The 20,882-nt window shown below is 38.1% G+C and overlaps 1 protein-coding gene across 1 annotated transcript in view; it reads left to right on the top strand.

Moving 5' to 3' along the window:
* Positions 1-20,882, top strand: part of RELN (reelin) — a 536,272-nt gene that overhangs the window by 442,701 nt on the left and 72,689 nt on the right. Inside the window, exons 32-41 of the mRNA XM_061165186.1 lie at positions 4,826-4,984; positions 5,171-5,359; positions 5,896-6,169; positions 8,874-9,014; positions 9,121-9,298; positions 12,528-12,612; positions 13,440-13,622; positions 15,723-15,894; positions 15,996-16,098; positions 17,815-18,044. Of these exons, the coding sequence (XP_061021169.1) occupies positions 4,826-4,984; positions 5,171-5,359; positions 5,896-6,169; positions 8,874-9,014; positions 9,121-9,298; positions 12,528-12,612; positions 13,440-13,622; positions 15,723-15,894; positions 15,996-16,098; positions 17,815-18,044 (1,714 nt within the window). The remainder of the gene's footprint in view (positions 1-4,825; positions 4,985-5,170; positions 5,360-5,895; positions 6,170-8,873; positions 9,015-9,120; positions 9,299-12,527; positions 12,613-13,439; positions 13,623-15,722; positions 15,895-15,995; positions 16,099-17,814; positions 18,045-20,882) is intronic.

The raw sequence follows: 20,882 nt of genomic DNA, 5'->3' as shown, positions 1-20,882 counted from the left end.
TCTCTCCCTCTCCTTGCAGTCCAAGGGACTCTCAAGAGTCTTCTCCAACACCACAGTTCAAAAGCATTAATTCCTTCAGTGCTCAACCTTCTTTATGGTCCAACTCTCACATCCATACATGACTATTGTAAAAACCATAGCTTTGACTAGATGGACCTTTGTCAGCAAAGTGAAGTGTCTGCTTTTTAATAGGCTGTCTAGGTTGGTCATAGCTTTTCTTCCAAGAAGCAAGCATTTTTTCATTTCATGGTTACAGTCACCATCTGCAGTGATTTTGGAGCCCAAGAAAAAGAGGCCCAGAGATTGATAAAAAAAAATAGATATATAGATAGATAGAGATACTGCTGTTTCCCTTTTTTGCATTTCTCCATTCATTCTTACTTACCTGAGAGGCATTCCATTGACCTGAAGAATTGGGGGCCTCCTCTCTGCAGATCTTGCAGTTAGTTGCCTGCAGGTGTATGTGACAGTCCTGAAAAAGGCAATGTGGAGAAAGGCAGCAGGCAAAAACCAACTGTAGCAGGGACCACTTGAGCCATAATTCTCATATTCTCATGTACATCTGAATCCTTTCAGTTCAGTTGAGTTCAGTTGCTCAGTCGTGTCCAACTCTTCGCGACACCATGGACTGCAGCATGCCAGGCCTCCCTGTCAATCACCAACTACGGGAGTTTACTCAAACTCATGTCCACTGAGTTGATGATGCCATCCAACCATCTCATCCTCTGTCATCCCCTTTTCCTCCCACCTTCAGTCTTTCCCAGCATGAGGGTCTTTTCAAATGAGCCAGTTCTTCACATCAGGTGGCCAAAGTATTGGAGTTTCAGCATCAGTCCTTCCAATGAATATTCAGGACTGATTTCCTTTAGGATGGACTGGTTGGATCTCCTTGCAGTCCAAGGGACTCTCAAGAGTCTTCTCCAACACCACAGTTCAAAAGCATCAATTCTTCCATGCTCAGCTTTCTTTATAGTCCAACTCTCACATCCATACATGACTACAGGAAAATCCATATTCTTGACTAGATGGGCCTTTGTTGGCAAAGTAATGTCTGTGCTTTTTAATATGCTGTCTAGGTTGGTCATAACTTTTCTTCCAAGGAGCAAGTGTCTTTTAATTTCATGGCTGCAGTCACCATCTACAGTGATTTTTGAGCCCAAAAAAATAAGGTCTGTCACTGTTTCCACTGTTTCCCCATCTATTTGCCATGAAGTATGGGACCAGATGCCATGAAAGTATGAGACCAGATGCCATGATCTTAGTTTTCTGAATGTTGAGTTTTAAGCCAACTTTTTCACTCTCCTCTTTCACTTTCATCAAGAGGCTCTTTAGTTCTTCGCTTTTCTGTCATAAGGGTGATGTTATCTGCGTATCTGAGGTTATTGATATTTCTCCCAGCAATCTTGATTCCAGCTTGTGCTTCATCCAGTCCAGCATTTCTCATGATGTACTCTGCATAAGTTAAATAAGCAGGGTGACAATATATGGCCTTGACGTACTCCTTTTCCTATGTGGAACGAGTCTGTTGTTCCATGTCCAGTTCTAACTGTTGCTTCTTGACCTGCATACAGATTTCTCAAGAGGCAGGTCAGGGAGTCTGGTGTTCCCATTTCTTTAAAAATTTTCCACAGTTTGTTGAGATACACACAGTCAAAGGCTTTGGTGTAGTCAATAAAGCAGAAGTAGATATTTTTCTGTAACTCTCTTGCTTTTTTGATGATCCAACAGATATTGACAATTTGATCTGGTTCCTCTGCCTTTTATAAATCCAGTTTCGACATCTGGAAGTTCACAGTTCACATACTGTTGAAGTCTGGCATTACTCTGCGTAATTTTGAGCATTACTTTACTAGCGTGTGAGATGAGTGCAATTGCATGATAGTTTGAGCATTCTTTGGCATTGCCTTTCTTTGGGATTGGAATGAAAACTGAACTTTTCCAGTCCTGTGGCCACTGCTAAGTTTTCCAGATATGCTGGCATATTGAATACAGCACTTTCACAGTATCATATTTTAGGATTTGAAATAGCTCAACTGGAATTCCATCACCTCTACTAGCTTTGTTCATAATGATGCTTCCTAAAGCCCACTTGACTTCACATTCCAGGATGTCTGGCTCTAGGTGAGTGATCACATCATCGTGATTATCTGGGTTGTGAAGATCTTTTTTGTATAGTTCTGTGTATTCTTGCCATCTCTCCTTAATATCTTCTGCTTCTGTTAGAATCCTTTGGGAGGTTTTAAAATGCAGATTCTTTTTCAATAGGACTGGGGTGGTATGCTGCATAACAAATTATTCCCAACTGAGTGGCCTAAGGCAACGTCTGTTATCTTCTAGTTTCTGTGAGTTAGGAATTCAGGTTCTGGCACAGGACCTCTCCTGAGGTTGCACACAAAGTAAAAGCCAAAAGTGCATTCATCTGAAGAACCAACCAGGGCTGGAGGTTCTCTTTCCAAGATGCTCACTTATCTGGCTATTGGCAAGAGGCCAGTTTCTGTCAGTGAACTTGTCCACAGGCTCTTTGTGTGTCCTTCCAGGGGGAGAGAGAGAGGGAAGAGAGTGCAGATGCCTGTTACGGCCTCATCTCAGAAGTCACCCAATGTCTCTTCTACCATACTCTGTATAACAGTAGCAAGTTACTAGGTCTAGCCACTCTGAAAAAGAGGAGAATTAAGCTTCACTTTTTGATGGGAGGAGTGTCAAACAGTTTGTGGAGATGGTTTAGAAAACTTCACAGGTGGAACCTGTTCCCAGATGATGCAGGTGCTGATCCTTGGACCAGACTTTGAGTAGAAGGTGCTAAAGGGCCACCAGTGAGATTTTAGTCTAATGATGCCTTAGTTTTGGTACCATATCTACTTTCCAAATAGGTCTTCTGAGATAACTATCTAAATTATTTATTCATTCTCATTTGCTCTCTCTCATGTTACAAGTATCAACCATATCAAACAAATTAATGTCCACAAGAAAACTATATTTTGAGCAAGCAACAAGGGTTGGAGACTGGAGTTTTGTCAGACACTCCTCACCTTGATTAGAATAAAGATGAGAAATAGCCTCCCTTCAATTTTCTTCAGGAACTTTGATGTGGTTCTGTCCCTTCTGCAACACATGAGTCTGACTTCCACCCACTGAAGCTCCAGCTGCCCATGTCTACACCCATACACAACATAGTTCTCCCCACAGAGTTACTCTTCTTTGAGCTGTTTTTATTCTCTCATCAAACACAATGATTTCTTCTATTTTAAATATAGTAACATTAATTCTCTTGAGATTTCTTCTGCATGTTAGATGTTATTATCCCTGACATCACCCCTTGTCAGATGTAGTGACAATAATTCCATGTAATATCAATTAACCTTAAAAGGCATTCTTTTAGTTCTATATTTTATCATATTATTTCTTGAAACAATTTTACTAAACTCTTTGCTATGCAGTACAACACAGAGATTGAAATATTCTGCTTAGTTAATAATGAGAAAACTAAAAAGATATTATATGAACCCTGGATTATTTTTCCAGAAAGATTGAGGGAACATGGCATTGTAGCTCAGATGGTAAAGAATCTGCCTACAATGCAGGAGATCCTGGTTCATTTCCTGGGTTGGGAAGATCCCCTGGAGCAGGAAATGGCAACCCACCCCAGTATTTTGCATGGAGAATTCCATGGACAGAGGAGCCTGGCAGGTTACAGTCCATGGGGTCACAAAGAATTGGACACAACTGAACGGCTTTCACTACTACTACTACTAGAAAGATTGAGCTATAATAAAATTAACATAACAAATACAAATTTACTAGACATAATTTATGTGAATGTTCAGCTAGCACTTCAGTATCCCCAGTGATAATTTTGAATATACAGTGCCAGTCTTAGGAACAGTTATGGAATAGGCAATAATATAGATGCCAAGAAAGCCCTCTGCCCTTCCCATCAAATAGAATATATATATTTTTAATTATTTGCTAGTGATATTTATATTATATGTATATATATATTCTGTTGACTCCTACCATTTCATCATTAGCAGTTTTTTCCTTTGCATTCAATATTACCCTTCCCCTGTGTCCTCTTTTAAAATAAAAAATGTTCCTGGGAGAGGTAGGAGGAATCGCACATGAAGTATCTTAAACTTTCATGTGTATTCCCTAAATCACACTTCTCTGGTGATCAGCAGAGGGAGATGGGACAGAAAAGAAACATGAAGGGGAGAAGGTGAAACGAGAGAGGAAGGTCAGAGTAACGACAGAGCGGAGTGAGTTCTTCTGCTTTGCTATGTAGTAATTTGTCTTTATCAGTCTTCATTGACCAAGGTCTGACAGAGTATGAAATGCCTGTAAAAGTATCCTTCTGCTTAAGAGAATTTCAGATTGACCTGTGCTTCCTATCTGGTGCATCAGCGGCAAAGAGCCCTTCTTGATTTTGTGCTGAGAGATTGAGATATTCCTTCTGAGTATATAATAATGATATGAGACTTTGTACTGTTCAGGACAGAATCTAAAATTCAAATACATAATCTGAAGTGCATTTTATGTCCCCCTTACCAACCTCCTCATTGCTCATACAAAGCTGAGTGGTCTTTAAAAGAGCTTATGTATTTTTTCCCCATTTCCTAGGAGTTGGTGCATCAGAAACTGTCAAGAAATTGATGCGCCTTCAGGTCTACTAATTCATTCCTTGGAAGTTAGACAAATGTGCCCTCATTCTATGAGATGCAATTTGAAGTTTCTAGTACAGTCTTGCCACTTAAAATAATACTGTTTCTTGCCTTTTTTGCCTCTAGGAAAACTGTCCAAGTAACTAGATTTATGTCTTTTAACACAGGGCTTGTTGTTCAGTATTCAAATGACAATGGGATACTCTGGCATTTGCTTCGAGAGCTGGACTTCATGTCATTTCTGGAACCACAGATCATTTCCATCGACCTTCCACGAGAGGCAAAGACACCTGCTACAGCTTTTCGATGGTGGCAGCCCCAACATGGCAAGTTACTGCTCACCCCGACTTTCCTGGTAGCATTTAGATTATCCGGTTAAAGCCACTTTGTATTGTGTGTTTTTTAATTTGCTGTCAGTTTCTAGATAATTTGATTTAAAACTGCAGTCATAAAGATATTCATATTGCTATATAATGAACCTCCTGTAACTGCTTTTATTCATCTGATTTCAGGGAAGCATTCAGCCCAGTGGGCCTTGGATGATGTCCTTATAGGAATGAATGACAGCTCTCAAACTGGGTTTCAGGATAAATTTGATGGATCTTTAGATCTGCAAGCCAACTGGTATCGAATCCAAGGAGGTCAAGTTGATATTGACTGTCTCTCTATGGATACTGCTCTGATATTCACTGAAAACATAGGTATACATTTTCACTTGATAAGGGGAGAATATTTAATTAACTAGAGGACTAAATTAACTAAAGCCCAAGAGGAGATTCTCTAATGCCAAACCATGTGCATAACTGCCTGTGCTGAAGGAGGCAGTTGGAAATAGCACGTTGTTTTGTCTTCTAGTGTGACTTGGTGAACCCAATGACAGTTTTTGCAGGGACTGTCTTTCATGTCATGCATAATATGACCAATGTTTCTTAAAAGTGAGGCAAAATATCTGTCTGAGAACATTCCTGTGTTTTATAATTTGCAGAATTAGAATTTGCAGACTCTCTGTTAGCCTGTCTCAAGGTGGTAAGGCTTTTCAAGTTAGCAGCCGTCCATATTTCTGAGTCTGTGCTAACTAGATAAAAACAGTCAGTGTGAGATGAAAAGTCAAAGCACATGTGAGACGCTATAGATAAGATATGATTTTTGTTTACTACTGAAAGCATGACAAGCAGAAACACCAAATAAGAGAGAGAGCACAATTATGTGCTACCATTAAACTTTTCCTTTTTCGTAGGAAAACCTCGTTACGCTGAGACCTGGGACTTCCATGTGTCAGCATCAACTTTCTTGCAGTTTGAAATGAGCATGGGCTGTAGCAAGCCCTTCAGCGACTCCCACAGTGTACAGCTCCAGTATTCTCTGAACAATGGCAGGGACTGGCATCTTGTCACTGAAGAATGTGTTCCTCCAACCATTGGCTGTCTGCACTACACAGAAAGTTCAATTTACACCTCCGAGAGATTCCAGAATTGGAAGCGGATCACTGTCTACCTTCCACTCTCCACCATGTGAGAATTGTCATTTGGCTACATGTCAGAACTTCAGGTTTCTGTCACCTAATTGGAAAATAATTGTGATGCCACTTGGAAATTCTATTACTCTTTCATGAGAATTATGCATGGAACATACCAGTGGGGAGAGAAAGTTCTAGGTGGTTGGGTAATAACTTTTAAATACGGTTAGGAGTTCCAGGAGTTTTATGAGGGTGAACTTTTCTGCTTCTTCAGCAACCTGAAGGCTGCCCAACAGATTCAGGTTTTAAATTATTGTAAAAATAAACATCTGCCCAATAACCAGAGTGATACTTAGCCACATGAAGCAGTTTGTAAAATCATTAGATGTAGAAGAGTGTCCTTAGTTGTTACTGGCTTTCTCTTTTAATCTCCACACCACAATAAGAGTAAAAGGTTCATTCTTTTGAAATGCTCATATCATTTTACATCTTTATTCCCCTCCGTAGGATCTCAGATTACATTCAGCCCTACCTTATGTTAGGGCTTACAGCAGGTTCCCACTTCTGTGGTTTAGGTGTTGGATAGTGAAGGATCTTTCTAGGAACTAATGTTACTGTGGTGGGTGAGAGAGTTTGTGCCATCCTGGGGCTGCTCTCCCCAGATCCCTACATCTTCCTTCCACTGCCCTGCTCTGAATTGTAGGCACATTGGCCTCTGCAAGCTGCATTTGCCAGCTGCATGTGTTTTCTGGCTTCCTGGTAGGTTTAGGGAGTAACAGATAATGGCAAGAAAGTGGAAGGTGGAAACAAAGTTAAACCAGGGTATTCCTCCCCCTCCCTCTCTATCTCAAGTACATCTTGGCCAAGTTCAGCAGCTCCAGCTGCACCACGGTGTCTCTCAGGGTGACACTGGCCCCTGGCACTAGCAGCACCTCCTCCTGTATCTCTCCATCTTTGGACTTGCAGTGGCTTCCTGACTTTCCTAAACTCTTATTTCCTCACTGATGCTGCCACTCACTATGCATCTAGTACTTTGTAAATTCTCTCCGTTAAACACGTAGAGTGGTTTCCATTTTCCTGGTTCCATTTTGATTCAGAGATGTGCAAACAAGTAGCAGGAAAAAAAAACACCGGAAATCAATGTGTTTTAGTATTTAACCTAAAACAGTTTCCTATGGACCCCAGAGCTTTAAAGAATGCTCACTTGTAGCTCATTTATTCACTCTATTTTTATTCAACAAACATTTATTGAATATCTCTGCCTGCAATGCAAGAGACACAAGAGACATGGGTTCAATCCCTGGGTCGGGAAGATCCCCTGGAGAAGGAAATGGCAACCCACTTCAGTATTCTTGCTTGGAAAATCCCATGGACAGAGGACCCTGGCAGGCTACAGTCCATGGGGCCACAAAAGAGTCAGACACAACTTAGCTACTAAACAACATTATGTGTTAGATCTCTGGTACAAAATGAATAAGATGATGCCTGGATCCAAATATATGATTTAGGATAACAGGTATCTAAACAGTTATTTATGCTATAAAATGCTAACAGTGACAAAACCCAGGGATATTATTGAAACAAAGGGGGATACTACCCAACTCAGTTCGGGGAGATCGAATGGAGCTTTCTGCAGGAACTGATGTCTGAGTTGAGTCTGCATTAGTGAATAGAGCTTATCTGAGTGAAGAGAGCTTGCGGGAGGTCATATGTGCTCTTGTAAGCCAAAAAAAATCCCAGAGACCAGAAGAAATATGAGTTGATGGGAAAACTCAAGGACTCGATGCTATTAGAGTACAATTGTGAAGAAATAGGCAAAGATGAGGCAAGAGAAGAGGGCAGATGATGAAGGGGGCATGTATTTCATATTAGCAGTTTGGCATGTGCAGGGGAACCATTTAAAGTGTGTTAAACTGAGTGATGACATGATTAGATTTCCGTTTCAGAGCCACCACGCTGGCAGCTGTGTTGCATTGAAGGAGGACTTGTGTGGGGAAAACAATAGCACTTGAAATGTTACTATTGAAATTCCACTTCAAGTCAACTGTGTTTTACATTCCAAATAACTAACACATTTCTGCTGTGCAATCTGTTCCTAAATGAGAGACTGCTACTGCTGTTTGGTAAGGCTGTACATATTTCTGAATAAAGTGGTCTTCTGACAGTATATCCCAGTTAACAGATTGCAGATATAATAAAAAAAAAAAAACATGGGGGTGCAGCACATCATTCTAGTCCTCACCTTTATGGGAACCAGGTCCTCAGAAACCAAAATAGAGGCAGAAGTTAGATGAGGCTTCCATTTACTACCTCAGAAACCTTAGGGACAGTAGGACAGAGACCTCATGGCAAGAACTTTGTAAGATTCCAACTTATCCTCATGTTCATCATCCTCAGTCTCTTTTCCAGTACTGAAAAGTTGTAAAAGCCTGAAAGCAAAAACTAACATTCTGCATAGAGTTAAAACACAGAATAAGTTGATAGTTCAAACTAACTTTTCCAAGTCACATGTGTTCAGAGGCTCTTATATGAAAGAAATGGTGAAATATTTTTAAAGTATGTTTTCTACTCTCCTGTTTTTGGGTCAAGAGTAAACAACATCCAAAATTTGGTACAAAACAAACTGTGTCGAATAAGAGAAAACTGGAACCCTGAGGAAGACGCTTTTAAAATGAAAGAATTAAATGTTTTGTTTTTGAAGGTTGCCACTCAAACCAAGTACGATTTGTTTACTTTCTATTTTGTTTTGTTTTTCTTAGATCTCCCAGGACCCGGTTCAGATGGATCCAGGCCAACTACACTGTGGGGGCTGACTCCTGGGCTGTTGATAATGTTGTGCTGGCTTCAGGGTGTCCTTGGATGTGCTCAGGACGAGGGATTTGTGATGCTGGACGCTGTGTGTAAGTTAATGAAACTGGCAGTTTCTTTCTTTGTAATGCAAAAAGAAAGATAGTATGTTGATCTCATGACGTACAATGCCTTTTCTCCACTCATTTTTTTCCTTAGGTGTGACCGGGGCTTTGGTGGAGCCTACTGTGTTCCTATCATTCCTCTACCCTCGATTCTTAAAGATGATTTCAATGGGAATTTACATCCTGACCTTTGGCCTGAAGTGTATGGTGCAGAGAGGGGGAATCTGAATGGTGAAACCATCAAGTCTGGAACATCGCTCATTTTTAAAGGGGTCAGATAAGATTCTTCACTAGCACTGAAATTCCTGTCTTTTCTCAACGCTCCACACCAATGCATTTTTGTTCAGATGATATATTATTGTATAAACTGTTACTGTCTTCTAACACATATCATGTTTCCTCTTACATTCACTGAGATCATTTTTTATGATCACTTGGGCATTAAACTCCTCCCTTGCTTTGGTAATCAGACCTTCCTTACATTCTGCTGGAATTACATATGTAAAAATTATATATACACTATTTCTAGAATCTTGACTTCTAGAATGTAACATTTTGTGTGTTTTCAGATATTTAACTTGAAATATTTTTCTAAATGACTTTATGGAAGATCTTTGCTTTTTCCTTCCATTTTCTTTCTTTTCCTCCTGCCAATACAAACATTTGGTGACTCTAAGAAAACCAAACATTTAAGTCAAGTTAAATCATTAGTGTATTTTTTGTATTTCAACCTAAATGTTGGTTGGAGGGTTATTAAGCAATTATGTGAAACTGTGCTGAGCTGGCACATCTTCGTATGTGACTACGTGCCACATCCTGCCCCTCTCAGCTGGGGCAGTTGGCTAATCTAGGTGTGCAAATGAAATCTTTAACAAAAATCCGCATGGTCTCTGTACAACCTTAATGATTAACACCTAACACTTAGAAAATTAGACACCCTGGAACTTTTTCAATTATAGTTAACAGATGCTGGCTATCATTCTTGTTTGAGTCCAGAATTCTTCTCAAGTTTTTAGATGAGATAGAAAAAGACTTTAGGGGTCAGGGAGATTCACAAGTCCCTGAGAGCAGTAAGTGACTGAAGAAACTGAGGTAGGACATTTCAGGGTAGAGACTGCTGTTTTGATTGTGTGCATTTTAATTCTTGTCTGAGGCTTTAGCTCTTATTACCACTATCTATTTGAAGCAATTGACAAGACCACAAAAGATAAATCCTGTGATTCAAATATCTTTACCTGATAAAATTTTAAGCAGTAAATTAACCTGGTTTCTAGATCCTATGAACAAGGGAAACATATAGTCTTTTATATTAGGATTAAGTATTTTCTCTTAAAAAAAAGTATTTTTTCTTTAGCCATCCAAATGCAAGGGCAGCCAAGCGTTATGTGTGTTGGACATAGGCTATCTATCAGTCCTGCAGGATGCAAAGAGGGCTCAAAAATGCCATTCAGTAGGTTGTAGTTTGACCTAGAAAGGCATTCTTTTGTGAAAAAGGAAATGATAGTTTCTTTTCAATGTTTATAGATTCAGGAGTGCTATCTGCTATTAAAATAGCTTTGCATTTAGTGCAAATGGATTACCGAACCTGGAAGAGGATCAGAAAAAAAGCATCTGTATGAGCTAGAATATATGTAGAAGCAGGGCAATACAGTTCCATTGGGCAATATTCCATATCAAGTACTTAACTGTAAATAAAATTTAAAATGTGAAAGAAAGATGCTTTTGTATTTGAGATCATGCTGACTTTCAACAAAATTGCTCCTACAAGATACACTATGAAATGTGTCCTTTAATGCCTGACTTATATTGGCCCATGGGAGCAAGTTTATACTCACATTCTATAATCAAGGGTGAAGAGTAATCATATTCCTTTATCTTGGTGTTGTCAAGGGATATTTATGAACTGGATCTGTTAACTACCCACCTCAAAGCTTTTTCATTGTAAGATGAAGTGACCTTTTCCCATGACCTTAACCTCTATATGGCGCCAAGCTATGAAAACATCCAAGGCCTTAAGCTGATAAGTGTATGAGGGAAAGGGTAAAGACATCAAGACGTGGAGGATAGGCAGTGACCAAGCATTGTGGACTGAGCAGGGCAGTGGATTATTAAGATAAAAGAAAAATAAGACTGGAAATATAAGGCTTTTATACAACCACCTTCAATCCTGGAAGTTTGAATATATGCTTTGTATAAATGCAGTTGCTTTTTCATTATGATATCAAATAATTCTCAAATTCTAAATTTAGCATTATCTAGATATCTCTCCCCAAACCAAAAGATGATTTAATAAACAAAACACTGATATTTTATAAAGGATGGAGGATAGGTTTCAGAATCTGACATATCTGAATTTGAATTCTACTATCATCACTTTTGCAATCTTGAGCAAGTTACTGACCTTCTCAGATTTTCCAATTCCGTATGTGCAACAAGAAGAATATGTTTCACTTATGAGTGAAAGGTGTTTTAAAAGAGTAAAGTGGTTCTTTTAGAACCTAGCATGCCGTGGGCACTCAATATGTGGTTGCTCTGTAACAGGGAAGCCCATTACAAAATTAGTCTTATTTAAAATTTTTCAGCTATTAAAGAATGTATTACAAAATAAATATTAAGAAGAGGAAGAATTTGCTTCCTCTACATTACATTACACTTGGTATCTGTTAGCTGATAATTAAGAAGCCAGTAGACAGTTCAGTGTCCACTCAGTATCGGCCAGCCCTACACCACCAAAAAGCCACTTCATTCAGAGTCATACTTGAGAAACTGAAAGGCTTGTTAGTACCTAGGACATTTCCATAGCGAAATTCTCTTTTACTGGGCTGTCACTGCAATCCTGCATACATGGAGAAAACAAGCTGTGGAGCTGTCAATCCCAGGCAACCAGAAATAGTTAATTAGCAGAAAAATTACTAAAGCCAGTGTGATCACTTTCCGCCTTCCTTGGCTTCTCTGCATGAGCGCTTCCAGCCTGGGCTTAGGGACTTGCTTCGTTACGCCTTATTTAACTTGACCAACTGGAGGGTGTTGTGTCAGCCTGAATGAGAGCCTCCCGGGGCTGTCAGAGCACGCAAAGGAGTAAGTTCCTAAGACTCTTTGGAACCCTGAAAAAGTTACCTATTAGCTTCTAGCTTCCAGCAGGAGCTGGCACATTTTCCGTCTGTTTCCTCTTTACTCCTCTCACAACATGCTGTGATCAAAGGACGCTGTTTTTTAAAAAGGTTTACAGATATATAATAGTATCATTTTTGCACTGCTTTCTATAAAAGTCACAGCAAAGTGTGACTTAGAGTTGAGCCAATGAAATGTTATTCAAGCATAGGGAATGAAGGCCATTAAAAGGGGAAATGATCAATTTTTCCTTCCAAACTGGACCAAGTACCGTCTCTTGATCATTATGCATCTATTATTTAGCTAATATAAGTTAGATGTATAAAATCAAAGGAAAATACTCTCACAAATAAAGTAAGATTGCTTAACATGTATTTTTTTTGTTTGCAGGAAGGACTACGGATGCTCATTTCAAGAGATCTAGACTGTACCAACACGATGTATGTCCAGTTCTCACTTCGATTTATAGCAAAGGGTAAGTCATTTCTATGGGTATGAATTCACTATTTCCCTTCAAGCAAATTTCCCCATATATGATTCCTCCTCCACAAAGAAATAACAGATTTTAGGCCATAAATTTTGTTATATGGGAGAACTAACATAAATTTGAGTGCATAAGTGTTCACAAATGTTCTTCTATAATATATATTCATTTTAATGTCGGGGTAAGATTACTACTTATTTTATAATGATTTCATATAGAAATAGTAATCATACTAGTCCTCTGCTGGTTAAATTTATCATCACATCCCTGAATCTTTTTTTCACCATTTATGTCTAGCTGAAAGAAATTTAAATTTAAAAAATTTAGCTTTTGGAAACTTGGGATTTTCTTTCACAGATGTAAACCCCTAAAGCCAACTCTGTCATTCCGACCTTTCATATTAACTAAATAATTTTCCTGACAAATAATGTCATTTGGATATAAGGAATTTTCAAGTAGATTTTTGATAATATCTTGAGATGTAAATGACCCTTTGTAGAGCTGTGAAGCCTATAGAATCAAAAATTTTTAATATTTCCTAAATGAAATATGGAAAGATATGTGTTCATATTGAGGAAAAGAGGGAGATAGTACTGTGTGAGAAATCCACGATTTGGTGTGTGTTTTCAGATCTATTTATCCAGAAATTGCAACCCATCATCACCTCAACTTGCCTCAGAAGAATTTGGACTGTAAAGCATCTATGTGAATGCAAGTCAGGTTATGCATTGATGCAAAAAAAAAAAAAATAGTCTAAGATTGTACAGTATTCCTGTTTTTATCACAATGTGTTTATGCCTGTGTTTTCTTCTTTCTAGGTACCCCAGAGAGGTCCCATTCTATTCTATTGCAATTCTCCATCAATGGTGGAATCACCTGGCACCTGATGGATGAATTTTACTTCCCTCAAACTACCAACATACTTTTCATTAATGTTCCCTTGCCCTATACTGCCCAAACCAACGCTACAAGATTCAGACTCTGGCAACCTTATAATAATGGTAAAAATGCTTAAGTTCTCCTATTATCAAAACTGATTGTGGCATGTTAACATGCTTTCGCCTAAGGTGTGGAGGAAGGGTTTGTCAGCTAAGTGACTTTGCTGTCGATAGCACATTTTGCATGCTTCACTTTTGAGGAGTTTCAAGGAATATCTAGCTTTATATATCTCTACCTTCATACTTGACTATATATTATCTTCGTGTTTGACTCCTATGCAAATATAGCTAAATCCTGTCATAGAGCTATGCTTTTTAAAAAATAATCCAGCTCTACCATTAGGTACTCATCAGTTGTAACTACATTTTTTACTGAATTCATTTAGGAATACATAGTTCTGAGTGCAGCACTTCGTTAATGAGACAGAACAATGTTAGAGCAAAATGCCGTGACAAAGAGGGACCGACAGAAGCAGATAGTGCCTGAGATAAAATATTCTGTCATATACACTTGACTCAGTGATAAGTTAAAGTGAATGTAGAATTTAACAGCATTTTCAGATGCTTATAGAAAACAATTTTACAGATTTGTAATGTTTTATTACTTACTGTATTTCTATTAACTGCTTTTTATAAAGGACCAGACTCTACCAAATTGTACCTTTAATGGCCTAGGTAAGCACAGAGATATCATATTAAGCGAATTCTTTGCAAAGGTAACACAAGAGTGGATAAGAAAAATGTACTTCCATCTCTAAAACTTAACCTGAGTGTTTCCTTTATAACCAGTAAGTCAAAAAATAAAGTAATTGTAACTTATTGTGAACAGAAAAAATAATCTTATATAATCGCTGAGTCCAAAAATGCCGCCAGTTTTACAATCCAGAGGATAGTTGTCTTCATATTATGTTTGGAATGCTTACCAATTTTTCTTCATTTCTTTCACCAACTGCTTCCAAAACAAGAAAAGGGAAGAAAGCTACTAGGATTAGAACAGTGACAGGATTAGAGAGGGAAAGGCACATGTGACTTCATTTAAATCATCAGGTTGTTTCTATAGGCTTCTATTTATAGATCCTTTTATATATTTTATAAGAATTCTACTAAAAGTAGGAATCAGTGAAGAAGCAACCTTGGGGAACCTTGTTGTTTCTGCTTGCCGTGGTCTTATCATCTTGTTTCCAGTGCAATCCAAGCAGTGTTTTGCAAAAGCACTGGGCTTGCCCATCTTATCTTCTCAGTAATGGCTTCTCAGGTGGCTCAGTGGTAAAGAATCTGCCTGCAATGCAGGAGACCCGGGTTTGATCCCTGGGTTGGGAAGATCCTCTAGAGAAGGAAATGGCAACCAATTCTAGTATTTTTGCCTGGAAAATCCCATGGATAGAGGAGCCTGGTGGGGCTACAGTCCATGGGGTCACAAAAGAGTTGGACACGACTTAGCAATAAAACAGCAAATATCTTACTTAAACACTCTACCTGAGTTGCTGAATCAAATTCTATGACAACCTAAAGAGTGATTTTCCTAATTTTCTGTATGTTCCCATATAGCTCCAACTAAACTTACATGTTTTGAAAGGCATTAAGGGAAAAATAAAGTAACATATAACAGAATGTTTTCTTCTGTGTAGTTTTTAACAATGAAATAAAGCTGCACAACAAGCCAGTGTTGTAATGGCCATGGTCCTTAAGCCTAAAGGAAACATGATTCTGAGTCATGAGTTGACTCTAAAATATCCTGAGTTGCTCCATAAATAGACTAGTTAGTGTAACTCATTTCTAAATCCACAGGCTGACCATCCATGCTCATATATTCAGGCATGTTACAGATTCTCCTAAACCATGAAAGCATGACTCAAAGCCCACGCTTGCTGCTGGAGGGTCCATGGTACCATAGCACTGCTGTGACAGGAAGGGAAGCAAACCCTTACCAGTCTTCTGAAATTAGTGAGGCTCTTTCATGCAGTGTCAACTTAAAAGGATTGAAAGCGTAATTTTTTCCACACTTTAATCTGATAACACAGTATTGTATAGTTTGTGCTTCTTTGTCTAGAAGGCATATGTTTAAACCAATAGTTACTGAGTTCCTTCTGTCCTTTCTTCCTTTGAGCAAAAATGTTCATCCAGTTTTCACCTTTGAAAAACTTGCTTCCAAAAATGCCATAGGTAAGAAAGAAGAAATCTGGATTGTTGATGACTTCATCATTGATGGAAATAATTTAAACAACCCTGTGATGCTTCTGGATACTTTTGATTTTGGGCCCAGAGAAGACAATTGGTTTTTCTATCCTGGTGGTAACATTGGTCTTTATTGCCCATATTCTTCCAAAGGAGCACCGTAAGTATTTAATTGAAAAGTTAAAAATAAAGCCACTGCTCTATAGAGATCACAGTGAGCTTTTGCCTAAATGGATTCCTTGTTGTTTTCTTGTATAACAGTGAGGAAGATTCAGCCATGGTGTTTGTTTCCAATGAAGTTGGTGAGCATTCCATTACTACTCGTGACCTGAATGTGAATGAGAACACCATCATACAATTTGAGGTACTTGACTTTGTTCTATTAGTAATGCTTTAAATTTTATCTTGAACAAAATCTAGGAACGAGGAGGAAAATCTCAGATGATTTCATGCATTGTGACTTTCCATTTTTGTGCAAGGACAAAAGAGGTTTTACATCATAATTCATTTTTATTAGCAGAATGTATTGTCCTACCAAAGTGTATTTCTGAATTTTTAGTCCTTTATTTATGACATAATTTCCTCACCTACTACAATGAGAAATTGTCAAAATAAATTATTTCAAACATTATAAAAATGAAAAGGACTATACTATTCTAGTGTTATTTTCACAATGTTTATGTGTTACTTAAGATCTGGGTTAGTGTGATTATAGTCTATCCCAGGCCAGCACTTTTGTTTAATATTTATCATGATGTCATGAATTTTACAGATAAAATAACGCTTAATATTTTTTTTTAAATTTCTGTATATTTCATTACTCTTCATGGACTCCTTATATTTTTCAAGACAGAAATTAAAAACGTATGGAAGAAAAACTTTTATATATTTTAAAAACTTAGATAAAATCAGCAGAACCAAAGATACATTGTGCTAAGATTCAATAGTCTTAACTTCTGAAGATACTTGTTTTGTGATCGAAACCTATACTAATCATTGGACAGGCTTAAATTAGTGCCTAATTGTGTCAACAAAATTTTTAATATTTGCTCTAGATTAATTGTATTCTCTAAATTAGAGTTGTTTTCTTTCATCTTAAAATCAGAGACCAGATGATGGCCTTAGTGGAGAAATTATTCTCTATTTTAAGGTTTCTGTTATATTTTCTAATTTTTTTAAGTTATTTATATAACCTTATTTTATATTTTCTATTATTTATGCTTTAAATGTTAATAAAAAGTAATACCTGTGGCCCTTTCAAGAATTCTGTTATCAAAAGAATCTAGGTAGAAACAAATGCCTGTCGTTGAAAAGTTTACTCATCAGAATAGTTTACCCATCAAAAGAAAAGAGGAGTAACGTCAACAACAACAAAAATTATAGAAATATATCCAGTTGCTATGACAGCAAGAAAATGTTAATCCCAATTGGAAGAGGGAAGTCTTTTTCATGAAAAGAATCACATGCATTTGTTTAAGTTTTAGTTTAATTCACTTGAAAGCATGAAAAAGGAATGAGGTGATTGTGTCCCTAATGTTAAAAAGTCCTTTCTGAGAATGTTCTCACTATGCCAGGGAAATGGTGACAACAATTTTACTTCATTCTGTTTTAATATTGAAAAACACATACTGAAGATTCTCCATGTGCAAAACTTGGGATTGTTTGAAGGTGTCACAAGACAAAAAATAGAAGGTCTTCCCATCCAGCAGTCTGAAAAAAAGCTAATGGTTAAAATTAAAGAAACAATCTTTTCACTACAGTTTGTATGGCTTGGCAATGAATGTGGGCTAAAGGTAAATTTTGGAATTCCATGCCAGTCTCTGCCTTATTCACTTCCTAGCTTTTTATAAAAATGAAGGAAAATAAATTTTTCATGAGGCCCTTTGAGGTTCTTTATGAAAAAGTATTATTTAAAGGTAATATGCAATATTACTCAGGCAAAACAGAATTTCATGCTGTTAAATATTTCAGCAAGACAGTTCCCAGGAAAATGGACCCTCGAGAAAATAATGAAGTGGTGAATCATTTCAAGGCTTGCTGCTCTGAGGTAATTTGTATCATTTTTTTCTTCTTCGTCAAGATCAATGTCGGATGCTCAACTGATAGCTCCTCTGCTGATCCGGTCAGACTGGAATTTTCCAGGGACTTCGGGGCAACCTGGCACCTGCTGCTCCCCCTCTGCTACCACAGCAGCGGCCACGTCAGCTCCTTGTGCTCCACTGAGCACCACCCGAGCAGCACCTACTATGCGGGGACCACCCAGGGCTGGAGGAGGGAGGTTGTGCACTTCGGGAAGCTGCACCTTTGTGGGTAAGGACCTGCTGCTTCCAGTCGTGTTTTTCTCATTTCACAGTTTTCTTCATTATGTCATGGTTGACTTGCAACTTTATCAGAGAAATGTCTACCTTACATTTCTTCCTCAGTTCTCCACTGAAAGCAGATCAGTGGGTGTTTAAAGCGTAGGACACTGAGCTGACATACTACTAATTTATGGTTTGAGTGTGTGTGTGTGCTCAGTTCTGTCCAACTCTTTGCGACTACATGGACTGTAGCCCTCCAGACTCCTCTGTCCATAGAATTTTCTGGGCAAGGATACTGGGGTGGGTTGCCATTTCCTACTCCAGGGGTCCTCCCAACCCAGGGATCAAACCCATGTCTCCCATATTTCTTGCATTGGCAGGTGGATTCTTTTACCACTGAGCCTCCTGGGGAGCTAAAGAATACTTGGCTTGAAGATAGATTTAAAAGCGCACACGGTGGGCAGCACCCTGTGCTGGGGTTCATATCTACATGGGTCTTTATTAGACCAATTAAGAAGCAACAGAAATATAGTTTTCCCTCAGAGTTATAATCTGTCCCCCACCTCACAATTTAAATGCAGTTAGAAGTTTTACTTTCAAATATCTACTTATATCTTTTGTGCAAGGAGAGGGCACATGTGGAGGGTGGAAGCCCGCAGAATATTCCAGGTATTTCATAAATATATATATAAATATAAATATAAATATATATATATATATACACACACACACATAAGCACTCTTCCCCGGGTGTTTCTATTTTTTCAACCTCTCTCAGTATTCTTGTTACATATATGTGACTCTTCCGTTGAAAAGTTATTTGGAAGTAAAGAACTTCAATTCCAATAAATATGAAATGAAAAGTATAGTTCATAAAATAAAACTAATAATATAGGTGAGCAAAGAGGAAAAAGTCAACAAAGCAGCCTACTTCAGAATTTGTCTTTTCCCTCAAAATAAACAAGTTACTCTTTCAGGGTATTTAAAAAAAAAAAAAAAAACACACTAATATTATACTTTCAAGATGGGGATAGATTTACGTTGCCCATGTGAAACTCAGCATAATTAGAAGTCTCAAGTCTTCAAGTGAAACTGCTAATACCTAGTACTTTTCTAAAAGGGTGAAAGTGAATCTTCAAAAGTCTTCATTCTCTTTGAACATAAATCCATTCACTCCTCATGATACCATCAGCAAAATTTTTGTAATTTGATTGCTAAGGACTCTAATTTTGTACTATTGAGTATATCATCTATTAATTCTTACTGTTACACCAGGATACTGTTCTAATTATTCGAAAATCTAATTGTTTTTTAAAAAGAAGCATTACTAAGTAAAACATCCTCAAGATTCTTTAGAAGTGATAGTCAAGGAAGCAAGGAGACTCTCTGAAGACCATAAGAATAGACAGAGCTGATGACTCAGTCAGCAGCACAACCAGAAAGCTGCTATTAGGGTGTATGGAGATGGGGTGTGAACCTGTCTATATAAGAATTAGCAAAATAAATAAATAAATAAAATAAAATAAATTAAAAAAAAAGAATTAGCAGGGGGAAATAGCTCAGGAAAAAACTTTTTATGCAAAATCAATTGTGTTATTTAGGATTATGTTATTATTATATGTTGCAAGAAATATAAAGAGGCTTACCAAAAGCAGTGGAAGAACTTATTAGAAATGTACTAGGAAAAGCATGGACTCCACTGAGAAAGTGTGAGGACATCAGCATGAGGAATTTGTGATCCTTTTTATCATGCTAATAGTAACATCACTCGTCAAACTCCAGCTCTCATTTTCTAGAATTCTCAATTCTACATTTCTACAAAAGAAAATCTGAGCCAGTCAGCTATGACCAAAAGGCCAAGACCTGCAACAGAGGGATAGATGCCCAAAGTCCATGTTTATGGGCAGTACTACTGCTGTTTAGTCGCTAAGTCATGTCTGACTCTTTTGCAACCCAATATATTGTAGCCCTCCAGCTCCTCTGTCCATGGGATTTCCCAGGCAAGAATATTGGAGTGGGTTGTCATTTCCTTCTCCAGGAGATTTTCCCAGCCCAGGAACTGAACCCACGTCTCTTACATTGTAGGCGGATTCTTTACCACTGAGCCACCTGGGAAGCCCTTATGGGCAGTGTAGACAGGGGAAAATGGTTGGATAGCCAATCACTTTAGCACCTATGACCAGTACCATGGTCATTATGGTATTGTGAAAAGCTCCAGGTTTTCTTTTTAGTGGACTGTTAATTTCTTCCAATGGCTCAGGTAAGAATTAGGTTAAATAGAAAACAACCATAAAGATAGGGTGAAAGCCATGAGTTTAGATTGTCTTAACAACTGAGACATGCTTCCGAAAGTTCCTAAATGAAAATAATCCATTTTAAAGGCGTATGAAATAAAATCACTGCCAACCAGAGGTACTGAATGAAGCTCCCCACCCCAGGACAGTGTTCCAGGGTCCCAGAGCCTGCATCACTACCTGCTGATTTTGCCCACCGGGCTGTGCTTATACATGAGGCAGGGTGATATAATTTAAGCAAGAGAAATGCAGACATCTATATTTTTACCTACTGATATTGGGATTTAGTTTAAAATATGCCTCCTTTAATTATAAAAGGTACAGAACTTAACCATCTTGTTCTTTGTATTCCATGTGATTTTCATTTCTACGAAAAGAAAGTAAAATGTGTTAAGGAGGCATGCCAGCTCTTACAGTGGTATGAACTTACCTTTCAAACTGCCTTCAACTGTTTCTGCAAAGAGAAGAATTTGCCTTAGAAGTGTTGTCTAGTCCTTGTTTCAGGAAAACAATTAGCACTCTTCTTAAAACCCACACAGGCATGAATTGCTGGA

Source organism: Dama dama, chromosome 18 (assembly GCF_033118175.1).
Source record: "Dama dama isolate Ldn47 chromosome 18, ASM3311817v1, whole genome shotgun sequence".
NCBI lineage: Eukaryota > Metazoa > Chordata > Mammalia > Artiodactyla > Cervidae > Dama > Dama dama.
This window is presented reverse-complemented; position numbering and strand designations above follow the sequence as displayed.